This window comes from Rhodamnia argentea, chromosome 8, assembly GCF_020921035.1.
Source record: "Rhodamnia argentea isolate NSW1041297 chromosome 8, ASM2092103v1, whole genome shotgun sequence".
NCBI classification, from domain to species: domain Eukaryota; kingdom Viridiplantae; phylum Streptophyta; class Magnoliopsida; order Myrtales; family Myrtaceae; genus Rhodamnia; species Rhodamnia argentea.
The window spans coordinates 25,902,494-25,926,505 of NC_063157.1; the positions used below are offsets into that span (position 1 = coordinate 25,902,494).

The window sequence follows — 24,012 nt, forward strand, 5'->3', positions numbered from 1 at the left end:
AAATTTGTACATATTTCATTGCAAGCCTTTTCTTGTTAGATGGGTCATGCGCATCTAGCCTAGGCTTTTATCCGAGCATTTAGGGAAGCGGTGCATGGTCCACGGATCGGAGCACGCGGATCCATGCTATCTCAATAGATGAAGAGAAAAGCTCGACCCGCGTGATCTATATAGATCATACAAGCTTTTTTCATTCGTTTGCCCCAGTCGATGAAGATGATTGTGATATACCTCAAGGGATTGCTCGACCGGTAAACATGTTCGTCTTCCTCGCTCATTCTTGAGTTGAATTTGTCGGGCTTGCGCATTCTCTTGAGGCCACCCCATAAGCATAGATCCTAGTGTCTCCAATCATATTTCCCAGTGCACGTGAGGCAAGGGGACTGTCGCACTCTATGAGACTAGTGGGGCGCTCAAAAAGCCCAGAGTACCCATTTACTACAAGAAACAGAGAAATCACAATAAAGAGTACCCATTTAGTATCCATTTAGCACCCATTTAGCCACTTAGTACTCAGCTCTAAGGGTACTCAAGTGCTACAATTATGGAGAAAATAATATCAGAAATGCCAAAAGTTGTGGACGGCATTCACTTTAGAACAAAAAATTTCCGTCGAATCATTTGAGTGTCAAATCGAAAAATAATCATTTAAATGCCTCCGACGATATATTTCGGCCAAAATTAATATGTGGAATTTATAATTATATTTTTATTATAAAGTGACATTTTTTTAAAAAAAAGTTAAGTCCACGTTATAAACTAATTTTTTTAAAAAATTATTAAAAAATTCAAAAGTTTCAAAAAAAATTCTCGCCACCTGCCCCTCGAACCCCCCCCAACCTTTTAAAATTGTTTTATCTTTTTTTGTCAAATTTTTAAGCCTATTTTAAAATTTACTTCAAATAGAATTTATATTTAAAAAAAAAATTAAACAAATTTGTATTAAATCTAATTTTTATTTTTATTTTTTAAAATTAAGGGAAGGATACGATTTAATTTTTAAATCTAATTTTATTTTTGGAACTTTTGGCTTTTGTTATTTTTCTAATCTAATTTTTTTATCAGATTTTAATCTAATTAAGTTTTTATTTTTTTATTTTTATTATGTTTTTTCAACTTTTATCTTTTTTTTTTATTCTGATTGGACCTCCGACGAGCCACGTCAACTCCAAATATTAATAAAAAAAATATCACATCAAATTGCTGGCCAAGCAAATCGGAATTAGTATTTAAGTAATCATTTTTCAAAAAATTTGATACTTACAGTAATCTAAAGGAAGCTTCTAACACTAAAATGAGCGTCGTACAGGTACTCATGATTTTCTTCTCCCTACAACTATGAATCGCCAAATGCAAATTCACAACACTCAGAACAACGCGACTTCAACACAATCCGATCCTTGTTCGACAGCTAGGGCTCTTCAAAAACTGCCACGTCTGCTTTCAAACTTTAAACTGTTGCGCAAAAGGAGATTCCAAACAAATCACAAAGTGCTCTACATCTTATTTCATAATATCTCATCATTGCATCCCACATAAGGGTGTGGGGTTCTATCTCTAGAGTTGAAATTGAAAGGCTACGATTAAAAGGAGAGTGATCGTGCCATGACGGGTCCATGTCTTTCTCATTTCTTTGGTGAGCATTCACAGGGTCCATGTCAGATTCGCGACGTGAGGCAATGCTCTGTCCAAGTGAAGGCGGTGGGTCCCAAACCGCACTCGAACCTGTTCTTTTCTCAACTTTTTGGCCCAAAAAGGAGGGAGATTATTTTCATGTAGTCCAATTGCGTGACACTTTGTCACTCCGGTTTAACATTCAACCAAGTCGCAATCCGCTACTCCATCAACACGAGGACCTAAGAAGTCTGGGACCACTGCTTCTAACTGAGGCTCAACATTTTCGCTGGGAACAAGTAGGTAAATTAATGTCAGTCTACTCTCGAATCTCAAATCAGGAGGTTCCGACACTCTGAAAAAAAAAAAATCACAAAATATAGGGATCCGATCCAATGAAGAGGTAGTGAAATCAAGGAGAGACATTCAAGTATTATCATCCGGGCGGCTATCATTTCGTGAAAAGAATTCTTCTCCTTTCAATATGTCAAAAATTCTCACTTACAATCTCTGGTTTCTGCCTTCAAGTAGACCTAACTCCTGCACCATCCTCCCCACCAAAGGGTCCACCACGACCATCGAAAGATGGGAGTAAAAATTTATGGAAAATGTGAAGCAAAATCAACACGCCTGTCTCTGAGGCAGTAAAGGAAAAATCGCAGCTTGAGGCGAAACAGAATCAGGAATTTCTAACCATTTTTGGAGCAGAGCACCTTCCCATCGCTATTTCCTCACCACAAACCAATGGCCTTCCACCAAATGCCTCCGACTCCGAGCCAAATGATAATGTTAACGACAGAAATAAGGAATCCATAGCCCCACCATTTGGCTAAGGGCACGTAGTTAGCACCGTAAAATACAGGTGCTGACCCAATGCCATAGTGGGTAAGGCCGCCCATAAGGTTAGAGAGGAAGGCTAGCACCATGGCTCCAAAGTAGGGTGGAGTCCCCAGAGCGCTTGCAACGGACAAGAAGGCGGTGAACATGGCACCAATGTGAGCAGCTCCACTGGCAAAGAAGTAATGGGAGTAGAAATAAAGAATAACCAAGATGCCAAACGATGCCTGCCATGAAAGACCCAGCCCACCAACAAACTGCAAAAGCACAGCATCTCTCCATTAGCGAAGCTTACGCCATATGCTCAAAAAAAATATTATCTTGCATTCAGAATCAGAGGATAGGCTACATTTGTCAACACATCCATTACAATTACAAAAACTTACTAGCTCGAGCTGCCTTGGACTACTTTACTCGGGCCTTCTCCTCAAACCAATAAATTCTCTCCAAAGAAAAAACTTTGAGTTTATCACCAAAGATGTGATTAACAAGGATGAAGCCAACCAGAGAGAATCTAAACTTACTGCAATTGAAAATTATCTAAAATCATCCTTTTCGCTAAATTTTTCATTTCCTTTCACCAATAGCATGTGCATCACAATACATTAAATGAAACATCTCAGATACTGATCTAGAGTACGCTCTCATGAGAAAGAAAAAAGGGACAGCAGATTGTATATCTAAAGATGGATGTAAAGTTTTTTCCTTGTCGAGTTGATAAAACTATTAATGTGTAGGCATTACTAGTCAAGGAGGCACCAACTCGAACAAAATGCTTGCACTGTCAATTCTAGGCAACGGCCCTTACATAATTTGCAAGTCAGCACTATAGCTAGGGTCACTAATAACACACCATTAACCTCTCAAATGAAGTGATGCATGCAGATTATAAACACAGCCAGACAAAATCACATGTAAACCCAATGTTAGTAAGCATCCTGCACAAGGAAAACAGAAAACTATAAAGGATGAGACCAGAGGAGAATTCGTAGAGATCAGCAAATGCATATGCGCATTCACACTCATATGAATAGCCATGAATGAACTCCCAGATAATTTGGGGTTGGTGGTGTACTGCATTTGATTCTTAAACTCTTCTGTTTTTACATTGGTGATGGCACAATAAGAAGAGCTATATCTCAAAATTACCACAATGTATAACATATGTATATTGATGGCAAATCGGAAAATTATGATGCTGCTGAAGGGAAAAGAAGAGCAGACCTTAACTACCGTTTGGCTGAACCAAGAAATGAGGCCATATTTGTTGAGATACCCAGCCATAGCTATTAGGGCAGCAAACCATGTGAGGGTATCCCAGGCAACCCCTTCAGCTAAACATTCCTTCCAAGTGACAACACCAGTAATAAGGAGAATAGATAATCCAACAATGGCAGCAGTGACCGCGTCAACATTCAACATCCCTCCAAATATCCAAAGCCCAACCTATGACAAATAGACAAGTAGGCAGGAAAGACAAATTATAACAATCAACCAAGTAAGTAATGTTGGTCTCAAGTACTTGTTCAAAACCCATGCAGATAAGAGTAAATATACAAGCAATTCAGACACATAGAAACTAGTTATATAGCTAAGTGATACCTAGCGTCATCATCCAGAGCAGATTCACAAAGAAACCTACAAGAACCGTCCATGGCAGTAGGAACTGTTATCTCCAAATAGTTAATTTCCTAATGACTATGAGTATGGGGAGACTTGTCCAGCAAAATTCAGGGCAATGCCCCACTATGGCATCAATCATCGACACAAACAGAAAAGATGACCAGTATTATTTCTTTAGGTCTGTACGTCTGCAATTCATTGGAACAACGTCTCTCCATCACATGACTGAGTCTCCACAAAGTGCATTATGACACATGTCTAAGCGATAACAGCCACGAAATACTAATGCACAGAGTAAAAATCAAAAGAGAGCCAAAGACCAGAGGGAAAGCAAAAGCATCAAAGACTGAATAGTGATCCTAGTGCATTCTACAGCAGCAAACAACACAGTACATGATTTACAGAAAATGCATGTCCAGAAAACTTGAATTGTGATAGCCAGATCTGCTGTTAGGCTTCCATCAACTGGCACACCAGTTGTACAACCTAACAAACAGGCTCAAATTATAATTAGAAAGAAGGATAATTGGGCCAATTACCTTTAAATCTCATACTTTTCTTGTGAAAGAATAAAGACAACAGTTTTACTTCTAGCAATACTAGGTTGAAGTGCAGAGTTGAAGATTCAAGGCCAAAAGACAACTGAGAATTTGAGCCTTCATGCATGAGGAAATCAGCAATACTTGGGAAGCTTATGCATGCCATGACAATGGTCAATTGTAGTTCATCTGGAGTATATTATATTGCAATGATAAAAGAGTCCCTTCCTCGAGTTCATACAAGTCTTTAACAGTGAACCAGCGTTGACTGTGTATATTGTGATCATCACAAAGAAAAACTCATAGTTTAGAGTCCTCCATCTTCTCCAAAAAATGCAGTTGATAGAACAATAATAGTTCCGCTTATCCAGAATTACCGTAATTCTCTCATCCAATATCAAAGAGTAAATTTTGAAGCTAACGCAAAACTTTTATAATATTGGGCAATAAAGATATTCTGAATGCCAACAATCATACTTTATGGAAAGACTGCAAAATGCCATTTTCCATCGATCTGATTTTAGCAAAGGAATAAACTTATTGAACTTGGCCTGATGAAAGTTCCCGAGACAACAAGTCTGCAAAGGAGTAGCCTTACTATGATGTGAGCACAAATAAGAACTTCGCTGGCTGTAAGTAAATAAGGTTGAAAGCTGCGATCTTAAAAATTCGAAAATTGTTCTCGATCTCCAGTAAAAGAGAACATCCACTGTCTGAACAAAACTTTTACTATTGTCAGCTTTTCCGATTTGAAAGATGGTGGTACTAATTTTGTTCCTCGATTGTTATAAAAAACAAACAATTTGCTAGTATTAGTATTGGCAGATAAAGTCAAACATTCTCTAAAGCAATCACATGAGAGCTCATCAGACTTTTGGTTACTTTAGCAATAATTAACTAACGAACTGAGAAATAAATGAATAGGTGTTAAAAGTCCCACAATCATACCGTCAGAAGAAGTGTCCCTGCCATGATCTTCTCATTTGTGCTCATTGGCCCCATCTTCTCCAACCTCTCCTTCGCAAGTTTTGGCGCATCTGGACTGCTCTTCACTGTGGGCGGGTAAATCACATATAGAAGCATAGGCACAACAATCAGCGACACCAGACCAGGCACGATCGCGGCTTTCGCCCAGTCAGTCCACCCAATTGTCTGCTTGATGGTGTTGAAGGTCAAGTTCGCGCTCAAGGGATTTGCCGCCATTCCCGTCAAAAACATCGCTGAGGAAATCACCGAAGTCTGGAAGCACGTTAACATCAACCATGACCCGAGCTTGTTCTCAGTCCCGTCCCCGACGTTCGAGCCACATGCGACGCAGAGTGATTTAACCAGAGGGAGGAATATCCCTCCCGCTCTGGCAGAGACCGAGGGAATGGCGGGCGCCAGAAGCGCTTCACTGAAGACTAAGCTGTAGCCTAAACCCAGAGAAGAGCTACCGAAGAGCTTAACGAAATGGTACGCGATTCTGTTTCCCAGGCCGGTCTTGATGAATCCACGAGCGAAGAAGAAAGCAAGAGCGATCAGCCACGGGATTGGATCACCGAAAGCGGAGAAGGCAGCGGAGAACGTCAGGGTCTTGGTGAGTACGGAAGCGCCAAGCCCCATCAGCGCGACGGCGCCCAGCGGCAGCGGCTGGGTGATGATTCCGACGATCGTCGCCAGGAATATCGCGAGCAGCTGCCATGCGTTCCTCGAGACGCCGGCCGGGACGGGGACGAACCAGAGGATGACCCCGGTGGCGATGGAGGCGAGGAGAGGCGTCATGGCCGCGCCCTGCCATGGCTGCGCCGGCGGAGAGACGGCCGTCCCGGGGGCCGACGCGGCCGCTTTGACGGCCAAGCTCCGGTGAGCTCCAGGTTTGGAAGCTGAATTCCGGAGAGGAGAGAGGAGGCGGGCGGCGTTCGATTTGAGCAGGAACGCGCGATTCTCGGCGGATCTGGAGATGAGGGAGGAGGTCAGCAGCACGGTGGGCTTGAGAGAGCGCGATCTCAGCGACGGACGGTGAGCACCGAACCCGAGCGAGCAAGAGGATGTGAGAGCTATGGACGCCATTCCTCCTCCTCTCTGTGTTGCTCAGTCGCAGAGTCGCTGCGCACCGTTTTTGTGCCTCAGAGCATCGAAGAAGAAATGGAAGCTGTTGGGACTGTTGAGGAGTCTGGTGGGGGAAGTTGAATTTATCGAGTGAGATGGACGGACAGATCACGGTCCTGACCTTTCAATCCGACGGTGGAGATGGTTTGACGAATATGCCTTTTTCGGAATTTTCTTTTTGCGTTGTAGGGGATTGTGGCTTTGGGAATGCCGTCTGGTGGCCCGTGCGCGTTGAAATGTCCGCAGCCGCAAAAGGGTTCCGAATTGGCCTTATACAAACTATGTGCGGCGTTCGACCCCAAAAAAAAAAAAAAAATGAAAACTATGTGCGGGGTATAAAGGTCTTTTGGGCAAGCGTGCCCCAGGTGACGGTACTCTCCGACTCTTTCGATTTATATTTTCCGATGCCAAAAATCCAAACCATAAACCTATGCTAATTCCAAATTTAAAAATCTCATTTTCATGCCCACACAACACATTTACTATTATTTATTAGCTTTCCTCGTGACACGTGGCATTAACTCGGATGACATGACAAGTCCGTATAGAAATCCATATTTCTCTATCTTTTTACTTTTTTATTTTTCTTGAATGCTCCAGCTTTAATACTCAGTTTCCTCATTTTCTTCTTTGTTGCTTCAATTAGGCCTCGTTTTCAAACAGTCAGGGCTCGTTATCTCTCCTCTCTTTCAACTATGGTATTCTTCTTGTTTTTATTTTTATTTCTTTCGCTGGGTTTGCTTGTTGAACTCGTTCGGCTTGATTCGAAAGATATCAAGTAGTAGTGCGTCCCATCTTCAGTTTAGTTTGGTCTTTGTGCCTAGTCTCAAGTGTTCGATCTGAAAGATACCAAGTAATATTGTGTCCATCTTCGATTTGATTAATATTTACATTATAACACTCCCCTCATGCTTAGTTTAGTCTTTATAGCTAGCACCAACTGTTCTAAAACTATTTGAAGTCAAAACATTACGCTCTAATATCATGTGAGATTTTGTGATAACACTGTCAAGCTGTTCGAAAGCTTAAGCTATTAGACGAATAAGCGATTTAATATTTAAATTCAAAGATCCCAAGCAGCATGCTTGTAGAATAAACTTTGTTTTCTTATGGACTTCCAAATGAGGGCTAATCAAAGCATCGTATTAATTTTAGTTGGAAGGATGTGAATGGAAGAAAAAAGACAGTGCCAACTGCCGAGCGTGAATACAAAAAATAAACGGAGGATAGGAAGATTGTAGTGATGAGCACGCTTGAGTGAAATAAGAAATTAACGAATTAGAGAAAGATATTGGTTTGGACGAAAAAAAAAAATAAGAAGAAAAAAAGACGAAGTTGAGTATTAAAGCTCAAGCATTATGGGTAACATAAAAAAAGAATAAAAAAAACCAGTTGATAAAACTACACGTTTAATAAAAAATAATAAGAATAAAATACAAAAAATAGAGAAATATGAATTTTCACGCGGACTTATAAAGTAATCTAAGTTATTGCCACGTGTCATTCCAGCTCAATAATTTAATGCCAAAAGTTGATGGAAGCTAAATGTGGCACATGTATATTATTTTCAATTTTTTTTTAGACACAAAATTTAATTTGGTATAAATGTGGTATATGTGTACCGATTTGAGATTTTCGTGATATTGACAATAAATTTTAACCATGTTTACTGTTTGGGAAAAGTTAATCAATAAACATAATTTCATTATTGACACATGCAACTTAAAGATGTTTTATTTTTACAATATTTTCTTGTTAACTCGTTTTTCTAGACGAATTTATAATAAAAAGTTATAAAATGTTTTGAAATTTTTTTTTTTTGTTGGGTCTAAGAAAGAGAGAGAAATAAGTCAATTTTATGTAAGAGCTATAAAAATTCAAACGCGAAATTGTTTAATCGGACAAACCGTAGACCGGAGTATTAACCAAAGATTCTCCGGGCTGGATGCGAAATGACGAAAATGGGCATGGGGTCGGTGTGAGGACCACCGAAGGCTGAATTCTCGTTGGGCCGCCGCAGGGCCCACAGAGACTCCCGTTCTAAATTACGGCTCTCGGAGGGGGCATTTGAGTGTAGAGGGGGCCATTTGGGCCTGTGGGCCCGGAACCGGCCCGTTGACCGGGCCCACGGTTCCGGGCCGGTTCGAAACCATCCAAAAAAAAAAAAAAAAGGGGGCCCGGGGGTAGAGAGCCGTTGGGCTCTCGCCCCGGGCCCGCCACTAACCCCCCCCCCCCGCTACTCCTTTGGGCCGTTGCTTTATAAAAAAATAAAAAATAAAAATAATTCTTGCATATAAATACATATGCTTCCTCTTTCATTTTTGTCACAAATTCTCCGAACAATCTCTCGAATTCTCTCTGAAATCCTCTCAAATCGCTCAAATTCTCCCAATTCTCTCAATCCCGACTCAATTCTCTCAATCGGATTTCCGATCAATTCTCTCAAAAATGGCAAGTGGAAGCGTAAATGCCGACAAGGGCAAGATGACTATGGGAGATTCCGAGTATCCCATTCCCGAATATGATCCTCGTGAGTATGCAAGTTGGGAAGACGACGACGATAATATCAACCGTGTCCCGATTCCGAACGTCGAGCACATCCCAACACAAGAAAGTCTTCATCCTCCCACCGGTGTTGAAGAAACGTCAACGGCAAATGAGCCGGAACGGAAGGGCCGAGATAATACATCGGACTTGTGGCTACACTTCGACAAGGTACGTGATGAAGTCAAAGGTAAGTATAATGTAAAATGTAAATATTGTTCGCAAACATATAAATTTACGAAAGGAGACGGCTATGGAACATTCCGTCGGCATTTGACAAAAAAACATCCAACGCAAGCGGGGATCGACAATACGCAACAACAAATTTCCGGGTACGCCACTTCTAATCCTCATCCTTTATTTCGTTTCACTGAAGCACTTTACAAACAAACATTAGGTGAATATGTTGCCCTTGATCATGCTCCGTTTAATACTGGTGAAAATTTTAATATGAAATATTTGATAAATACTGCGTTGGTTCCGCAAGCGCCAACTATTCCAAAAAATACTCTTAAACACGAAGTTTTTCATCTTTATAAAAAAGGAAAAAAATCTTTAGAAAATTTTTTTGCGGAATTCAATGGACATGTGCATATAGGTAGCGATATTTGGAGTGATCCTTGGCAAATTCATTCTTATATGGGTGTCACGTGTCATTGGATAGATGACAATTGGATGATTCAAAAAAGACTTATTGCATTCTGAGTTTTTGATGAAAGCCATTCGGCTCATAATATTTATAGAATAATTAGGCAAGTTTTAGAAGAATATAATTTAATAAATAAAGTATTTTCAATTGGTTTTGATAATGCCGTCGCAAATACCGCTTCTATTCCCGAATTAGAAAATATTTGCAAACTCACTTTTGGCGGACAATTTTTTCACATTAGATGTGCTTGTCATGTTTTAAATTTATGTGTACAAGATGGTTTACGAACTCTTGACACTTCTCTCGCCCCAATAAAAAGTGCAATTAAATTTTTATGGAGTCGTCCCCATTGTATGAAATCATGGGGAAAATTTTGTAAACAAAATGGGAGAAGGGCAAGAAGATTTCCAAAAGATATTCCGACTCGTTGGAATTCTACGTACGAGTTGCTTCGGCAAACTTTTGAATATAAAGATTTATTATGTATGTTTATTTCACAAAATATTCCCGAAATTATTTTACTTCCTCAACATTGGGACGTTTGCAAGAAAATTTTAGATATTTTGAAAATTTTTAATGATGCTACTAAGACTTTATCTGGTATTTATTATCTTACAACGCATTTATTTTTAATAGAGTGTGTTAATATTGGTAATGTTTTTAGTGAATATGAAAATGATACCGAATTAGGTCGAACTATTTTAGTAATGCGAGAAAAATGGTTGCATTATTATTTGCAAATTCCTCTTGTCTATTTAGTTGATATTGTTTTTGATCCACGTATTAAATTAGACGGTTTACAAGATTATTTGAATGTGTATTATCATGATTGTTTACATTTGGATGATTCAATAGATATTTCAAATATATTATGACATGTTAAAGAATCTATAGTAACATTATATGGAGAATTTTATAGTAGATATGGTTTAAGTGATTCTGGATCTTTACAATCTACTACCTCACGTAGCGAAGGTGGTAGTTCACTTAGTAGAGGGTATAATATGCTTAAGAGTAGGCAAAAAAAAAAAAAAAGGGGCAACAGGTAGTATTTTTGAATTAGAAAAATATTTAACCACTCAATTTGAGTTTCGTGATGCAGAACATAGTACATATTTCGAAATCCTGAAGTGGTGGAAGAGTTACCAAATCGAGTATCCGGTTCTCGCCCTCATCGCTCGTCAAATATTAACAACCCCTTCTTCAACGGTTGCAGTTGAACAAGCATTTAGTTCTGGAGGATTAATTTTGGACTCTCGCCGTTCAAGATTAAGCCCGGACTCTGTGGAAGCTCAAGCTTGTGTCGGCGATTGGACGAGGGCGAAATATCGACACCAAGAGTTAGATCGTGAACACGAATTTTTTAGCGATGATGTTGGAGATACCACCGCCACGGGTACCACAACGGGTAGCGACGATTGACGATGAGGTAAGTTGGGGTTCTCAAAGGTAAAAGAACTACATGGGCTTTGATTCTTCTATCCCCAAGAAGATATGTAGGCGCTTAATGATAATTCATTAAGTTCAAGCCCATTCCTTCTTCTTCTTTTTTTCTCATATTTTATTACAATGTACAATTTAATTGTATTTTATAATTTATAATTTATTATATTTATTTTATTATTTATTATTTTAAAAATTATTATTAAAAAGGAATCGGAATGAACCGGCGGTTCCGAAGCGGAACCGGAACCGGAACCGGCCCGGGAACCGGAACCAGAATTATACACGGCCGGTTCCCGAACCGGAACCGGCCGTGTCTGTTTGAGTGGTCCCCGTTCGGAGATGAGTTGTCGGGTGACGTGTCTCAAAGGTCCCAACAACCCTTGTAAGAAGCCAGAAAGTTCGCTAATTTTTGTCACGAAATAGAAGGCGAACCGGACTTAAATTTAGTGAAAGGGAGGTGAATTAGAATCAACCCGTTTGCTGTCCAACGATTGGTTGAAAAGCAAGCAAATGGGTATTTTAGGCTGCGTGTGGAAATTATTATGTTCCGAAAAACTGATTCTGATTCTGTTTACGTTTTCGAACGAGCTTTAGAGAATCAGAACGCTTTTGACTGCACAAAATGTCTATTTCGAAAACTGTTTCTCTTCCTATTTTTTTTTTCATTTAAGTCAAATAAGATGTAGTTGCTTTGTAAAATCTCATCATAAATTAAAGACTAGTTTTCAATGCACACTAAAATAATTTGAAATACATTATTTTTTTTTAGCATGTCACAAATGAAATACAAATTTTAATACATGACGTTTAAAGTTCGATTGAAGAATGTGACAGTTCCCATATTAAGAACTCATTTTTTTTAAATGTTGCGTTGTCCAAAAATACATACAAATATAACGGCCAAATAAACAAATTATCCACTGATAAAAAAAAAAAATCAAATTATCATCCTTGATACGAAGTACAAGTCTTTTACTATCATTTTGCAGCTTTTATCCTAAATCCAAGTGGGTGTTTTGCTCCGGCTCCACGTGCGGATGGTCGTATTTTGTAATGCACAGCTACGAGTATATATGTTATCATCCGTATGTTGGATGCACTTATCTTCTACGATATTTTTATCTAGGAAATTTAGGCCTAAATTTATGAAAACGAGGTCAAACTAGTCTAATATAAGCTTCTTCTATTTTTAGGAAATTTCTAAATTTTTTGTGATTTTTTATTTCCAATTTTTAGAATAATTTTTTTTATTTTATTTTTATTGGGTTGAGGGAAAAGTGAGGAGAGAATTGAAAGGAAAAGGTGAGAGATATGAAACTTCATTATGTTTTATGATTCTCAAAAGTGATTCTTTTTTCCAAAACCAACTTTTTTTTTTCTGGATTTTACTTTAAAACTGATTATGGGAATAAAATCAGAACCATAATCATTTATGTTACTAAACATGGTTCTCATCTTTTTTTTTTCTATGGAACAAAATCGGAGAACCAAAATGGCTCTCATGTAGGTCCCTAGCGCATCGACATATGCGATACGACTGTCTTGAGCCAATTTGCCAAATTTAGATGAAGTCAATAGAAAGACTCTGCGTATAAATCTCATAAATATGACATGACACGGTACTTTGGAATCGATTCGAAGAGGATTGATGGGTAATTTAGAATTTACTCTATGCATTGATTTGAAGACCATGTTGTGTGGGAAAAAACAAGATTTGAAAAGACTCTTGCATGGACTTGATCTTTATTAGAGATAATTAGGGTTTCTCTATGATAATTTCTTCTTTTTTTGGGGGAAAACTAATAACAAAATAAGAAATTATCATATAGAATCCCTAATTATCTCTAACAATCTTAAAACCGGTTTTATCTCGAACCGCCCCAATCGGAACTAAAGCATACTCATTAATCATGAAAAATTGAGTGTGGCACTAGGGATCGAATTAACTAGGCTGGTTCTTACATGTTCTCACGTTGAGTTGGGGCCTAGTGCTTCATTAATTGCATAATATCTTGCTTTATCTTTAGGTCATAAACTGCATTACCATGCATTCTCACTTGCAAAAACTATTATTATGATTGAAAAATCTCAAAATATCATTCGGATTTTATGAAATCACGAAAATCCACATATCTACATTTGTACTCATTGAAAGGGTTCATATTATCCGACAAAAAAAAAAGGATTTATATTCGATCCAAAAAAAAAAAAAAAGAATCTATAAGAACTTTTTCTTGGAAGGAATAAATAAACACAGAGAGACCTTATAAGCACGAGTGTCGCTTTGGCCGAGTGGTTAAGGCGTGTGCCTGCTAAGTACATGGGGTTTCCCCGCGAGAGTTCGAATCTCTCAGGCGACGCTATCGTACTTTTTCCCTCTTTTTTCTCCGTCCATGCCTCTTCCGACGGAGTTAACTCGGCCAAATCCATGCCCGCTTCGTCCAATCCCCTCCCCACCGCCTGAGCCCGCCCTTGCGAATCCCTCGCTCCGTCGCAAATCCACACCGCGATGCTCCGCCACCGCCCATCTTCTCACAACCACTGCACCTTCACCCACGCCCTCAAGGTCTGGTCTAGTTCCTGTCACGCCTCAGACATCTTCGTGCAGAGCTCGCTCCTCCCATTTCTTCTACTTCGTCCGCAGCGACGTGGCCCAGGGCCAGGCGGGCCTTTGAGGTGGTTTCTTGACCTGACGTCGTTTCTTTGGATTTCCACGGGACTCGGGCCTGGGCATGTGCGGAGTCGAGGAGGAAGCTGGCGTCACGTTCCCATCGATGGGCGATGGGATGTGACGCCGGAATGCGAACAACCTCGTCAGCATCGTGTCCGCTTTACTATGATATACCTCCCGAGTTCACGCCCTTTCCATTAATTTGTTACGATTGACTGCCACATCGATTTTTTCATTTTCAAAAAGGCCGCGTGAATTTGAAGATGAATCACCGTGTATTACACCCGACGGTAAAAATTCAAAAAATAAATAAACGAAAAGTAAAAGCATCATCAACAACGCCTCAATTTTCCTTTTCAAAAACAAAAAGGGGGCAAACTAAAAAGAACAATTTAAATAGAAAAACACAAGTTCATGAGAAAACCGAAAAATGGACAAAACAAAAGGGGAAAAATAAAAAACAAACGAGTGAGAAAAAAGTGGATATCGACCAAAGAAAACAAAAGGAAAAGCGGATAAAACCCATCCTGGTCTCATCTCGTCTCGCGAAGCAACGGCCAAACCCCTCCCCCCCGCGCTATCTCGCTGCTCTGTTCAGGAATGCCAGCTTTCGAGCTCTTCGTCTTCAGCGCCTGCTCTCTCCCAGTCCCCGACACCTCCGTTCTTCGGCCTCGCTCTGTCCTTCTTCCCGCTTCTCTCTCCTCGCCCCTCCTACCTGCGGTCTCTCCCTCGACTATCTCCATCGCCGTCATCAATTCGCGCAGAAGAGCGACGGTTCACTCCGCTCCGCCGAACTCGCGCTCCCGCTGCGTCGGCAACGAGTTTTCCGATGTCGAGATTGGAGGCGGAGGAGACGAAGAGGACGGTGGCGAAGGGGCCGGTTCAGTCGATGTCGAGGCTCTCGAGCGAGAGGCCAGGGACGCGGTTGTAGAGTACTCACGTTCTCTCTTGCGCGAGCTGAGAAGCGGTGCGTCCTCGCTTACTTGTGGTTATGGTTATTTCCTTCATTTTTTTTCGTTCGTCGTTCGTTCGTAGATATATGCAGGCTCCGTGCGTGAGGCCTTCAGGTGAGGGGCTCTAGTTTCCTTTGAGTTTGTGCTGAGCTTTGAAAATGTCGAGATCGTAACTTGCTTAAATTCCTGTGTTGAGTGGCATTGAGAACTCCAACAGACAAGGGGAGGATGTGTGGACGTACTCTGCAACTTGATACGAAGTTATATATTGTGCTTAACAAGTGCCTTGCGGCTTTGCCTAATTTTGAAAAATTGTTTCTCAGTGACAGAAGACGAGGGGAATGAGCAAAAGGAAGCTACCGGAAAGCAGAAAAGGGGTAAACGGGCTATAAGAAATGTTGTAAGACTCTTTCTCTCTGGGTAACGTACTATTCAGTCAAATCCTGAGACGGAGCACTACTTTTGAACATAGGTGGTAGTTATTTGCTCTGTAGTTGATAAGTTGTTGCGGCAGTATGAACCACGACTTAATTTCTTTTTGGCGATACATCAACAAAGTTACTTATGCTAATCGTGGACAATGAAGCTGAAGTTTAGGAGATACTAACATTTGTGCATTGCAGGAAATACAAGACTGTTTCACTTGTAAAGAAAGATCCTGTAGTTAAGAGTGATGAAACTTAAATGAGCAATGATAGACTTCCTAAGGTTATCTTACAAGATTGGTTTACTAAGTGATGTTGGAGGCTGTGAGTGGCCCTTTAAACAAATTGGCTATATTGAAGAACCAGCAATTTCGTAAACCAGTCTTGATAAGTCTAGCATTTTCAACTTCAATATCTGTTGCAATTCCCCTTCTAAGTGTGTCCTCTGAGTGAAAAAACAGGGGGTTAACATTCCATACTAAAGAATGAATCCCTTTATTGAATTATCTGGAATATGTTTTATCCCTTTATGAGCGTGCTGATCATATATGACCATGTGGTCCAATAAAGAAATATCATTTATGATGAGGGAATACTGGATAGTGCTGATAGGCGTTGAACTCTTTCTCTCATGTGTTCTTTTTAAGAGGAGGAAATGTTGCTCTTTGTAGGAAGAATAACAATCGATTGTAATATGTCTGTGCTGGTTCCATTGTTTGAGGCTCGAGAGACATGTTTTCATATATCAATCAGCCATGTTTTGGTATGTGCATCTGTGAGTTTGCATGCTGTTGAAATCCTAAATTCTCTAATTTGCAAATTCAAACTGCAGATCCCTGATCATCTTCTTCCAAGGGTGGCAATTGTTGGAAGGCCTAATGTGGGTAAATCAGCACTCTTCAATCGCCTTGTTGGGGTAAGTTAGGATTGCTTCAAGCTTTTGACGTTCTGATTACATTTCTTTATCTTTCGTGCTTTGACTAGTACAGTTGTCAATTATTTATGTGACAGGGGAATAAGGCAATTGTGGTGGATGAACCTGGGGTTACTAGAGATCGCTTGTATGGGAGATCCTTTTGGGGAGACTTTGAATTTATGGTTGTGGATACTGGAGGAGTTCTCACAATATCAAAATCACAGGCTGATGTTATGGAAGACTTAGCGATTACCACCACCATAGGCATGGATGGGATACCACTTGCCTCAAGGGAGGCTGCTGTTGCCAGGATGCCTACCATGATTGAGAAACAAGCTATTGCGGCTGTGGAGGAGTCAAGTGTTGTCATATTCCTTGTTGATGGCCAGGTGCTACTTGAGTTTTTCAGCTGCTTTAGATGCTATTAGTTTCTTGTCTCCTTTCTTTACTAATTTGGCAGCACTTTTTGGAAGGCTCTTTTCTAATATAATCTACCATCTATCACTCTGATCTTTTCAGCTTGTATTCTTTCAACCAAAAAACCTATTTTTGTCCTTTTCATGCAAAATATCCTATGTGGATAGTTTATCTGGGGGAAACTTTTTTACCTGAGAGGTCGATATGGAACAATTTTGATTAAGTTTGCTCTAGAAATTTGCAAAAGAGGTTTCGGGTACTACAAATTTGATAGCCTTCTTCCAGTCACCAAGTTGTTCTTCTCTAAATCTTTGCCCCAGAGGAAAACTAACTAGTTCCTTTGTTCATGAATATATAATCATTTGATGAAGTTTGAACTGACCATATGAATGGGATTCTATGTATATTATGACTTTATTGGTCTGGTCAAGAGCAGTGTTTTTTAGAATGAGAGCCAATACATGTGGTCAACCATGAGTAAATAAAAGTAGACTTAGTTCACTCCAATTTAATCAAAATTCAAATTCAAACCTGAACTTCCTAAGCAGGCTGATTTATTCAGAAAATTCGAGAACCCAATCTGAATAGGATTTAAGTATCATATGGGAATGTAATCAAGGAAATAGGATTTTAGTATCATATGAGACTATAATCTAGGAAATTCTTTCTATGAATATTAGACATATTCACTAGCTTTATTTGAACTACTTATGATATACTCTCTGTTGTGCTTCTTTCTACTCTTTCTTCCTTTTAATCATGCTCCAATGAGCTCTATTTAAAATATTCTAAAGAATTCCTTAGTCTTATTATATATAATATACACACATTCTCTAATTAGTCAACGGACCAATTCTTAATTTTTTGCCATATCCATAAATAGGGGAAAAGACAATATTTCTAAGACAATAAGCATTGTTATGCTTCCACGTCAAAGTGCAATATAGTTTTTCAAGTTTTTTTCTTTCATTTTGTGCCTATTGGTGTTCCCAAATACCCAAGATCTGCTGGTTTCTTAGATGCAGGATCAAACTATAACATATATCCTCTTCTTCAGAAAATGACAAATGGAAATAATAAAAAGTTTAACTTCAAAGTCACTTTTCTAACTTTGTTTCATGCAGAACCTCTTTGCTCTCTAGATTAAACATGATACTTTTGTGAAACATAATACTGTAAGAGTGCTTGGTGCCCTTACATCCATTCAAGTTTGTTAATAAGTGCTTGCAGCTCTGTCGGTGGTTCTGAATATTACGGCACCTTACTGGATCGTCCAGTCCCTGGTCTGAAGCCAATCAAAGCTAGTATTTACACTCATTATTATAAAAACCAGAGAAATCCTTTAATTGAGATTAGTAAGATGCTGTGCTGTGAAAAACAGTAACAAATGACTGGCATTCCAATGAAGGAGATCACGGTGTATAAGAACAGATGTATATTTGTTTATTCCTTCGAATATAATCTCCAGAAGCGCCCTTTGATGTCCAATCATTTGGCTTGTGATTGCTCAAGATCTGACTAATGACTTATATCATCAGCATGAGGTTCAATGTCCTAGCTCATAAACTCAGTTATTTTTGTCAAACTTAGTACATTTCTTCTCTACAAATAACTAGTGAGAGAATTCCTAATTTTTGATATTTTATCCACCTTGTTCCACATGTGAGGTAAAAATGCTGTGGATGAGATTCTGATGTCTTAAAAGCTGGACAGGCGGGTCTGACAGCAGCTGATGTGGAGATAGCTGACTGGCTGAGAAAGAACTACTCTGATAAGTATATAATACTTGCAGTAAACAAGTGTGAATCGCCTCGTAAAGGAATATTGCAAGCAGCTGAATTTTGGTCATTGGGGTGAGTTTATGTCCTCTCAAACTAGAAGTTTTGGCCTCCATGTAGCAAATGTTTCTATTTGGGTGACACTTGCATGCTGGATTTTGCAGTGTTCAGTAAAAGGAAAATTTTATATTTTGACCAAGCCTGTCTATCTCATCATCTTTCTCAATTTTCATTCATTGATGTCTCTTCCAGTTCCAGCACCATACAAGCATCTTACCAAATAAACTGATTAAGGTACTGAGTTTTATTACACAGAAACCGATGTTTCGGTTTCAGGTTTCTTTCTAGGTTTAGTAAACTCTTGTTTTTCATGCAAACGTTTTGTCCAAGGGAAGAACTTTCTTGATGCCTCACATGTTAACTTCATTTAAGATGTTGACTCACAAACTCCTGAAGAGGGAAGGAGGGGGTGGACGAGTATCATTTTTAGAGAAAAAAAACTTTAATTGGAGACGACAATCAAACTTAAAGCTGCTAAAATTTGATATCTACTTATAACCACTGAATTGCTTGGTGTAATGCTTGAAAGGTGTGCCAACGACACAAAGCTCTAGCAGATGCATTCCCAGTGGAAGCAACGACCTATTGGTTGAGGAAACTAAACAAATGGCACTTGCAGCAGACTGTTGTTGCTGTGAGCTACAGTCTGGAGTTTTTAACAAAGCTTCTTCATTTAAGTAGCTGGTGACTTGTCTGCAATTAAGTGAAAGAATAGATGTTGGACGGATCAGCGAATTCCAAAACACCTTTTGCTTAAGTTTGTATGATTATCCTTCTTTGTCACTATTGTTGACTCTTCATACTGAAGTCATTCATCGTGTGCATGTCATAAGAAGTGTGTTTTCTAGACTAAAACAATATGATCGACACATTACATTTGGGTTAGTGTTTGGTACTATGAGTTATGCACTAGAGGATGCTCTACATTTATTCCTGCCAAAAGTGGAAGCTGCTCAGTCATCTTCCATTTTTCTGTCTCTAGGACATTGAATGCTATTTTTGATATAATAGTAATGTTTCCTTCTCTTTGTCTCTGGGAAATTTAACAATAAACTTTGGTTTCCCCTCTCAGGTTTTCACCACTTCCTATTTCTGCTATATCTGGGAGTGGTACAGGGGAGCTTCTTGATCTTGTTTGCTCAGGCCTGAAAAAGATCGAGGTTTGTATCCTATAGGTGGTGCATTCGTGCTGTTTTGTCCCATATATTACTGTGATCGGCATTTCAGATCTGTCAAACTTTGACAGTGAACTTCTGTCTTTAGAATAATCAATGGGGTTTTGCTGAGGCCAGATTTATTTCTTGTAAATCTCTGTAGTTTGTCAACTCTTGAAAAAGTAAGAGTGATACCTATAGGTAAAATTAAGAGCGGTACCTTAGGTCTTCATCAACATCTTACACTTGATGAGAGGAGTTTACGGAACGCTATGCTTTTGGTACTAAAGACATTCAAAATTGTGTAGTTTCATATTCCTAATTGACTTGTGAGTTCACCAGGTGATGAATGTGAGGGGATACAGAGACTAAAGATCTGTGCACTCAAATATAATTTGTTCTGACATCGTTGTGGATTTTACGTCTAAAAAATTAGGGCCAGGAGAATTCTGAAGAAGGAGAAAGTTATGTTCCTGCAATTGCTATTGTTGGCCGTCCTAATGTGGGTAAAAGTAGCATTTTGAATGCATTGGTTGGAGAGGATAGAACAATTGTTAGCCCAATCAGTGGAACCACCCGCGATGCTATCGATACTGAATTTATGGGAGCAGATGGCCAGGTATGATCTCTGTATGTTGCACATCTGTATATCAAGCATTGTAATTGCTTCATAATTTTAGTCTGTTGTTAAGTAACTTTGTGCATCCCTATGGGTGATAAAATTGAATAAGTTCCTTCAGCAATCATCAAACAATCAGTTCCTTGATGATTTGAATGGATGTCAGACAAAGCATTCATGGACTTATGCTATGTTTGGAAATGAGGGGAAAGGGGTGGAATGAAAGTTTGCGTGGAAAATGGGGAAAAGTTGGATTTTATTTTAGGAGAAGAGTGGATATTTCAAATTGTGTATTTTCTACCCTAATTTTCGTCTCCCCTCCTTGCAAACATATATGATGGGGAAGTATACGTTAAGTAGAAGTCTGCTTTTAGTTTTTTGAGGTTTTTCTTTCCAACTAGAGTGAGTTTGTTTCTCAGTACTTCTCGTCTGCTCATTTTGAATGTCTGATTTTGCCCTGAGAATCACATTGAGATATTTCCACCCCCATTATGTGATTCAAGGAATTCAGCTACTTCCATGACTCCACATGCTTCCAAATTGTTCATTTTGCTTTTGTCAACCTCTTCAAGATAACCAAGCAATTTATTGATCGAAATTCCAAGGTACTAATTCCTGCTACTACTACCACATTTCACTAGCAAAGCAACCTAATAATCTAATTACACAATGCTTTTAATTACCACCACTAGCTCTCACTCATAAATCTTGGAGAACGTTATGGACCTTGTCACAGCTTCATACATGTTGATGAATAAACACGCTTCATGAATTTTCTGTTTTGTGCCTTTCATGGATGACTGCTATAGCTTAGGTATTCAATGCTAGCCTCAATGAGATGATCAAGAGGGGCCTTCCTTTCAGATTATTTGTAGATCATGTTAGTTCACATGTTCGCTGCCAAAGCTCTTGCCAGAGCCAAACGACTCCGAATTCTTCTCCATATTTAAGTTAAGAATGGAGAGTTACGGGACAGAGCTTTTTAATTCATAACTAGAGCCAAAGAGTTGCTAAGCAATGGTGGTGTTAAGGAATACAGGGGTGGAATCATGAAACTCTCACTGCTTTAGTATAGCAATCGAGAATATTAGTTGATGTAACAGCATTTACAGCCTCCCAACAATTAACTCTTATCATTTTCAGAAGTTCCAGCTTATTGATACAGCTGGAATCAGGAGAAGAGCAGCTGTTGCTTCATCAGGCAGTACAACAGAGGCATTATCAGTCAACCGAGCATTTCGCGCCATCCGTCGTTCTGACGTGGTTGCTCTTGTCATTGAGGCAATGGCTTGTATCACGGAGCAGGTACTTACATGAAGATCAAGAAACTGATATATGTGAGGCAATGTAGTGCAACAGATTCTTCGCTAGTCAAAAGTCGCTAATCGTTTCATATTTAACTTCATAGAATAAAGGAGCTGAAATCTTCTATAATGCGACTGTCGAGTGCGACATGGGCATGTCCTCACCAAATAATCTGCTAAACTTGACTTGCAATAGGTATGGTAAAGGTTGAGTTCTTAAAATCAGTGTAGTTTCCTATGCAGTGGGCAGTTTTTGAGAAGTTCTGTTGTGATTGTGATTAGTTTGGCTGATTATTCTCAGTATTTACATTGATTTGGGTGTGTTAATCTACATAAGGTTTTAGTTGAATTCATCAGAATGACCATTTTGTGGTTTTTTTGTCAACTATTGTAGGATTACCGGATTGCTGAGAGGATAGAAAAGGAAGGAAAAGGTTGCCTTATCGTTGTGAATAAGTGGGATACGATACCCAATAAAAACCAGCAAACTGCAACATACTATGAGCAAGATGTTAGGGAGAAGCTTCGCAGTCTTGATTGGGCACCAATTGTTTATTCAACTGCAATAGCTGGTCACAGTGTTGAAAAGTAGGTTCCAACCCCATGCTGTTTTGATCTAATCAGATGTTCTTTTTCTGTGTGCAACTTTACCGTAAATGTTTGATATAAAAGTGTATTTGCAGAATTAGAAAATATCCCCATTAGGCAAATGAAACAATCAGTACTAAAGTGAAATCTGGAGTTTATCCTGCTCAATTTTGCTGGTAAAAAAATTAATCCTGCTCATTGTATGGTAAAAAACCCAAATTTCTGTTGTAGGATCATTGTTGCTGCAGGCACGGTGGAAAAGGAGAGGTCAAGAAGGCTTAGCACTGCTATACTGAATCAAGTGGTGCAGGAAGCAGTGGCTTTTAAAGCACCTCCACGGACGCGTGGTGGAAAGAGGGGGCGGGTTTATTACTGCACTCAGGTTCGTTCTATAGCAGGGCAGCTGAATTATCTTGTGTTTATCATCTAGACAACCTTGGTATATCTTTTTAGTGCTGTCAGCGTGTTTATTACTATAGCAACTAGCAATTTGTCATGTTTTGGCTAAAGCTCGTCAAACTGATGCTGCTACTTTAGCAAATCATGAGGTACGCAGTAATAAATGCTGAAGCTCATTAACAGAATTTAGTCTCATCTTAGAACCAAGGTTGTTTCAGTCTCAATTCATCTTAATGCGATGAATTTTTGTGTTGGCAGGCTGCTATCAGGCCACCCACATTTGTTTTCTTTGTAAATGATGCCAAACTTTTCCCCGAGACATACAGGAGGTTTATGGAGAAGCAACTGCGATCAGATGCAGGGTTTTCAGGTACCCCTATTCGGCTTCTATGGCGCAGCAGAAAGAAAATGGAGAAAGGTTAGTACATGTAGAAGAGTATTTGATGATAATTGAGGGGGTTGGGGGTGGGTTTGTGGGGGTTGTTTGTGGGGTGTGTGCGCGCCCCCGTGCACGTGTGGAGGTGGGTGTGGAGGGAGAGAGAGAGAGGTAAAGCATGAATTAATTTGGATGGGTGCTGATTGATTTTTCAGGGAGGGCTTCAACAGATGCACAGGGTGCCAGTGCCGCTCCAGATAGAAAATTGGCCATTGCTACTTGAACAGATTCTTCTTTGGAAGCTGCACTTCAGAAGCTTAGTCGACAGCTAAATGCATTGTTGAACCTAGAGAAGCTAGGTACGAAGTCTTAGCTGTCGACGACATTGTTTATCCTGCCTCGCGAACAGATTCGTGCTTGGGGTTGTTCTTCTGATGGCAGTGAAGGTTGTGCCCAGAAAGGATTAGAACAAGGAAGCCATATACATGGGGCGTGCGCATGCATACTTGTTATAGACGTGCTCACCATGTGCCAGTGGGAGTGTTATTATGTGGTGGTGAAAAGTTGTAAAGTGGTTCTCCGTGTTCTGGACCAATACTATTTATGATACGACAAACGCTTTAGGAAGAAGCATTTGAAATGCTGCTTTTGGGAAACTTCTTTGGTTATTAACCTCCAATGTCATTTAGCGAGTTATCTGCATTGACAATAGATTTGTTCATTTTGGTTTTCCAAGCGGACGTGATCTTTTGATGGTCGGTGAATACCTAATGCTGCTGAGACCACGGAAGTGTGGTTCTCGCATCAAGGTCTTGTCTAATTTAGGACACATTGTGGGAATCGACAACTTCCTCTTTTCAACAATCTGGATGATTGTTGGCCACAAAAAGGATGCTTTTTTTTTTTGGGCCCGAAATTTACTTCCCCTTTTTCTGAAAGGAAAATTTTGAATTGTTTGTGTCGTGCGGTTCAAGAGGAAAAGAAGGATGTCCATTTGATTTTTGATTCC

General features: G+C 39.6%; 2 protein-coding genes and 1 non-coding gene across 3 annotated transcripts; 2 read left to right on the forward strand and 1 right to left on the reverse strand.

Moving 5' to 3' along the window:
- Window positions 1-1,906: 1,906 nt before the first annotated feature.
- On the reverse strand, window positions 1,907-6,770 carry LOC115735376 (dicarboxylate transporter 1, chloroplastic). The gene is made up of 3 exons (XM_048283810.1): window positions 5,562-6,770; window positions 3,676-3,897; window positions 1,907-2,708 (listed from the first exon to the last, which is right to left on the reverse strand). The coding sequence occupies exons 1-3, from the start codon at window positions 6,663-6,665 to the stop codon at window positions 2,346-2,348; spliced, it is 1,689 nt and encodes a 562-aa protein (XP_048139767.1). The 5' UTR covers window positions 6,666-6,770; the 3' UTR covers window positions 1,907-2,345.
- A 6,851-nt stretch (window positions 6,771-13,621) lies between these two features.
- Window positions 13,622-13,703, forward strand: TRNAS-GCU. The gene has a single exon. It is a non-coding gene; the product is annotated as a tRNA-Ser (tRNA).
- Window positions 13,704-14,516: 813 nt separating this feature from the next.
- LOC115735510 (GTPase Der) lies at window positions 14,517-23,714 on the forward strand. Its single transcript, XM_030666779.1, has 12 exons — window positions 14,517-14,981; window positions 15,291-15,367; window positions 16,225-16,308; window positions 16,404-16,697; window positions 18,439-18,578; window positions 19,636-19,723; window positions 20,154-20,336; window positions 21,480-21,641; window positions 22,035-22,228; window positions 22,460-22,610; window positions 22,886-23,045; window positions 23,219-23,714. Exons 1-12 carry the CDS (start codon window positions 14,615-14,617, stop codon window positions 23,284-23,286), a joined length of 1,968 nt encoding a protein of 655 aa, XP_030522639.1. The 5' UTR covers window positions 14,517-14,614; the 3' UTR covers window positions 23,287-23,714.
- Window positions 23,715-24,012: the final 298 nt, after the last annotated feature.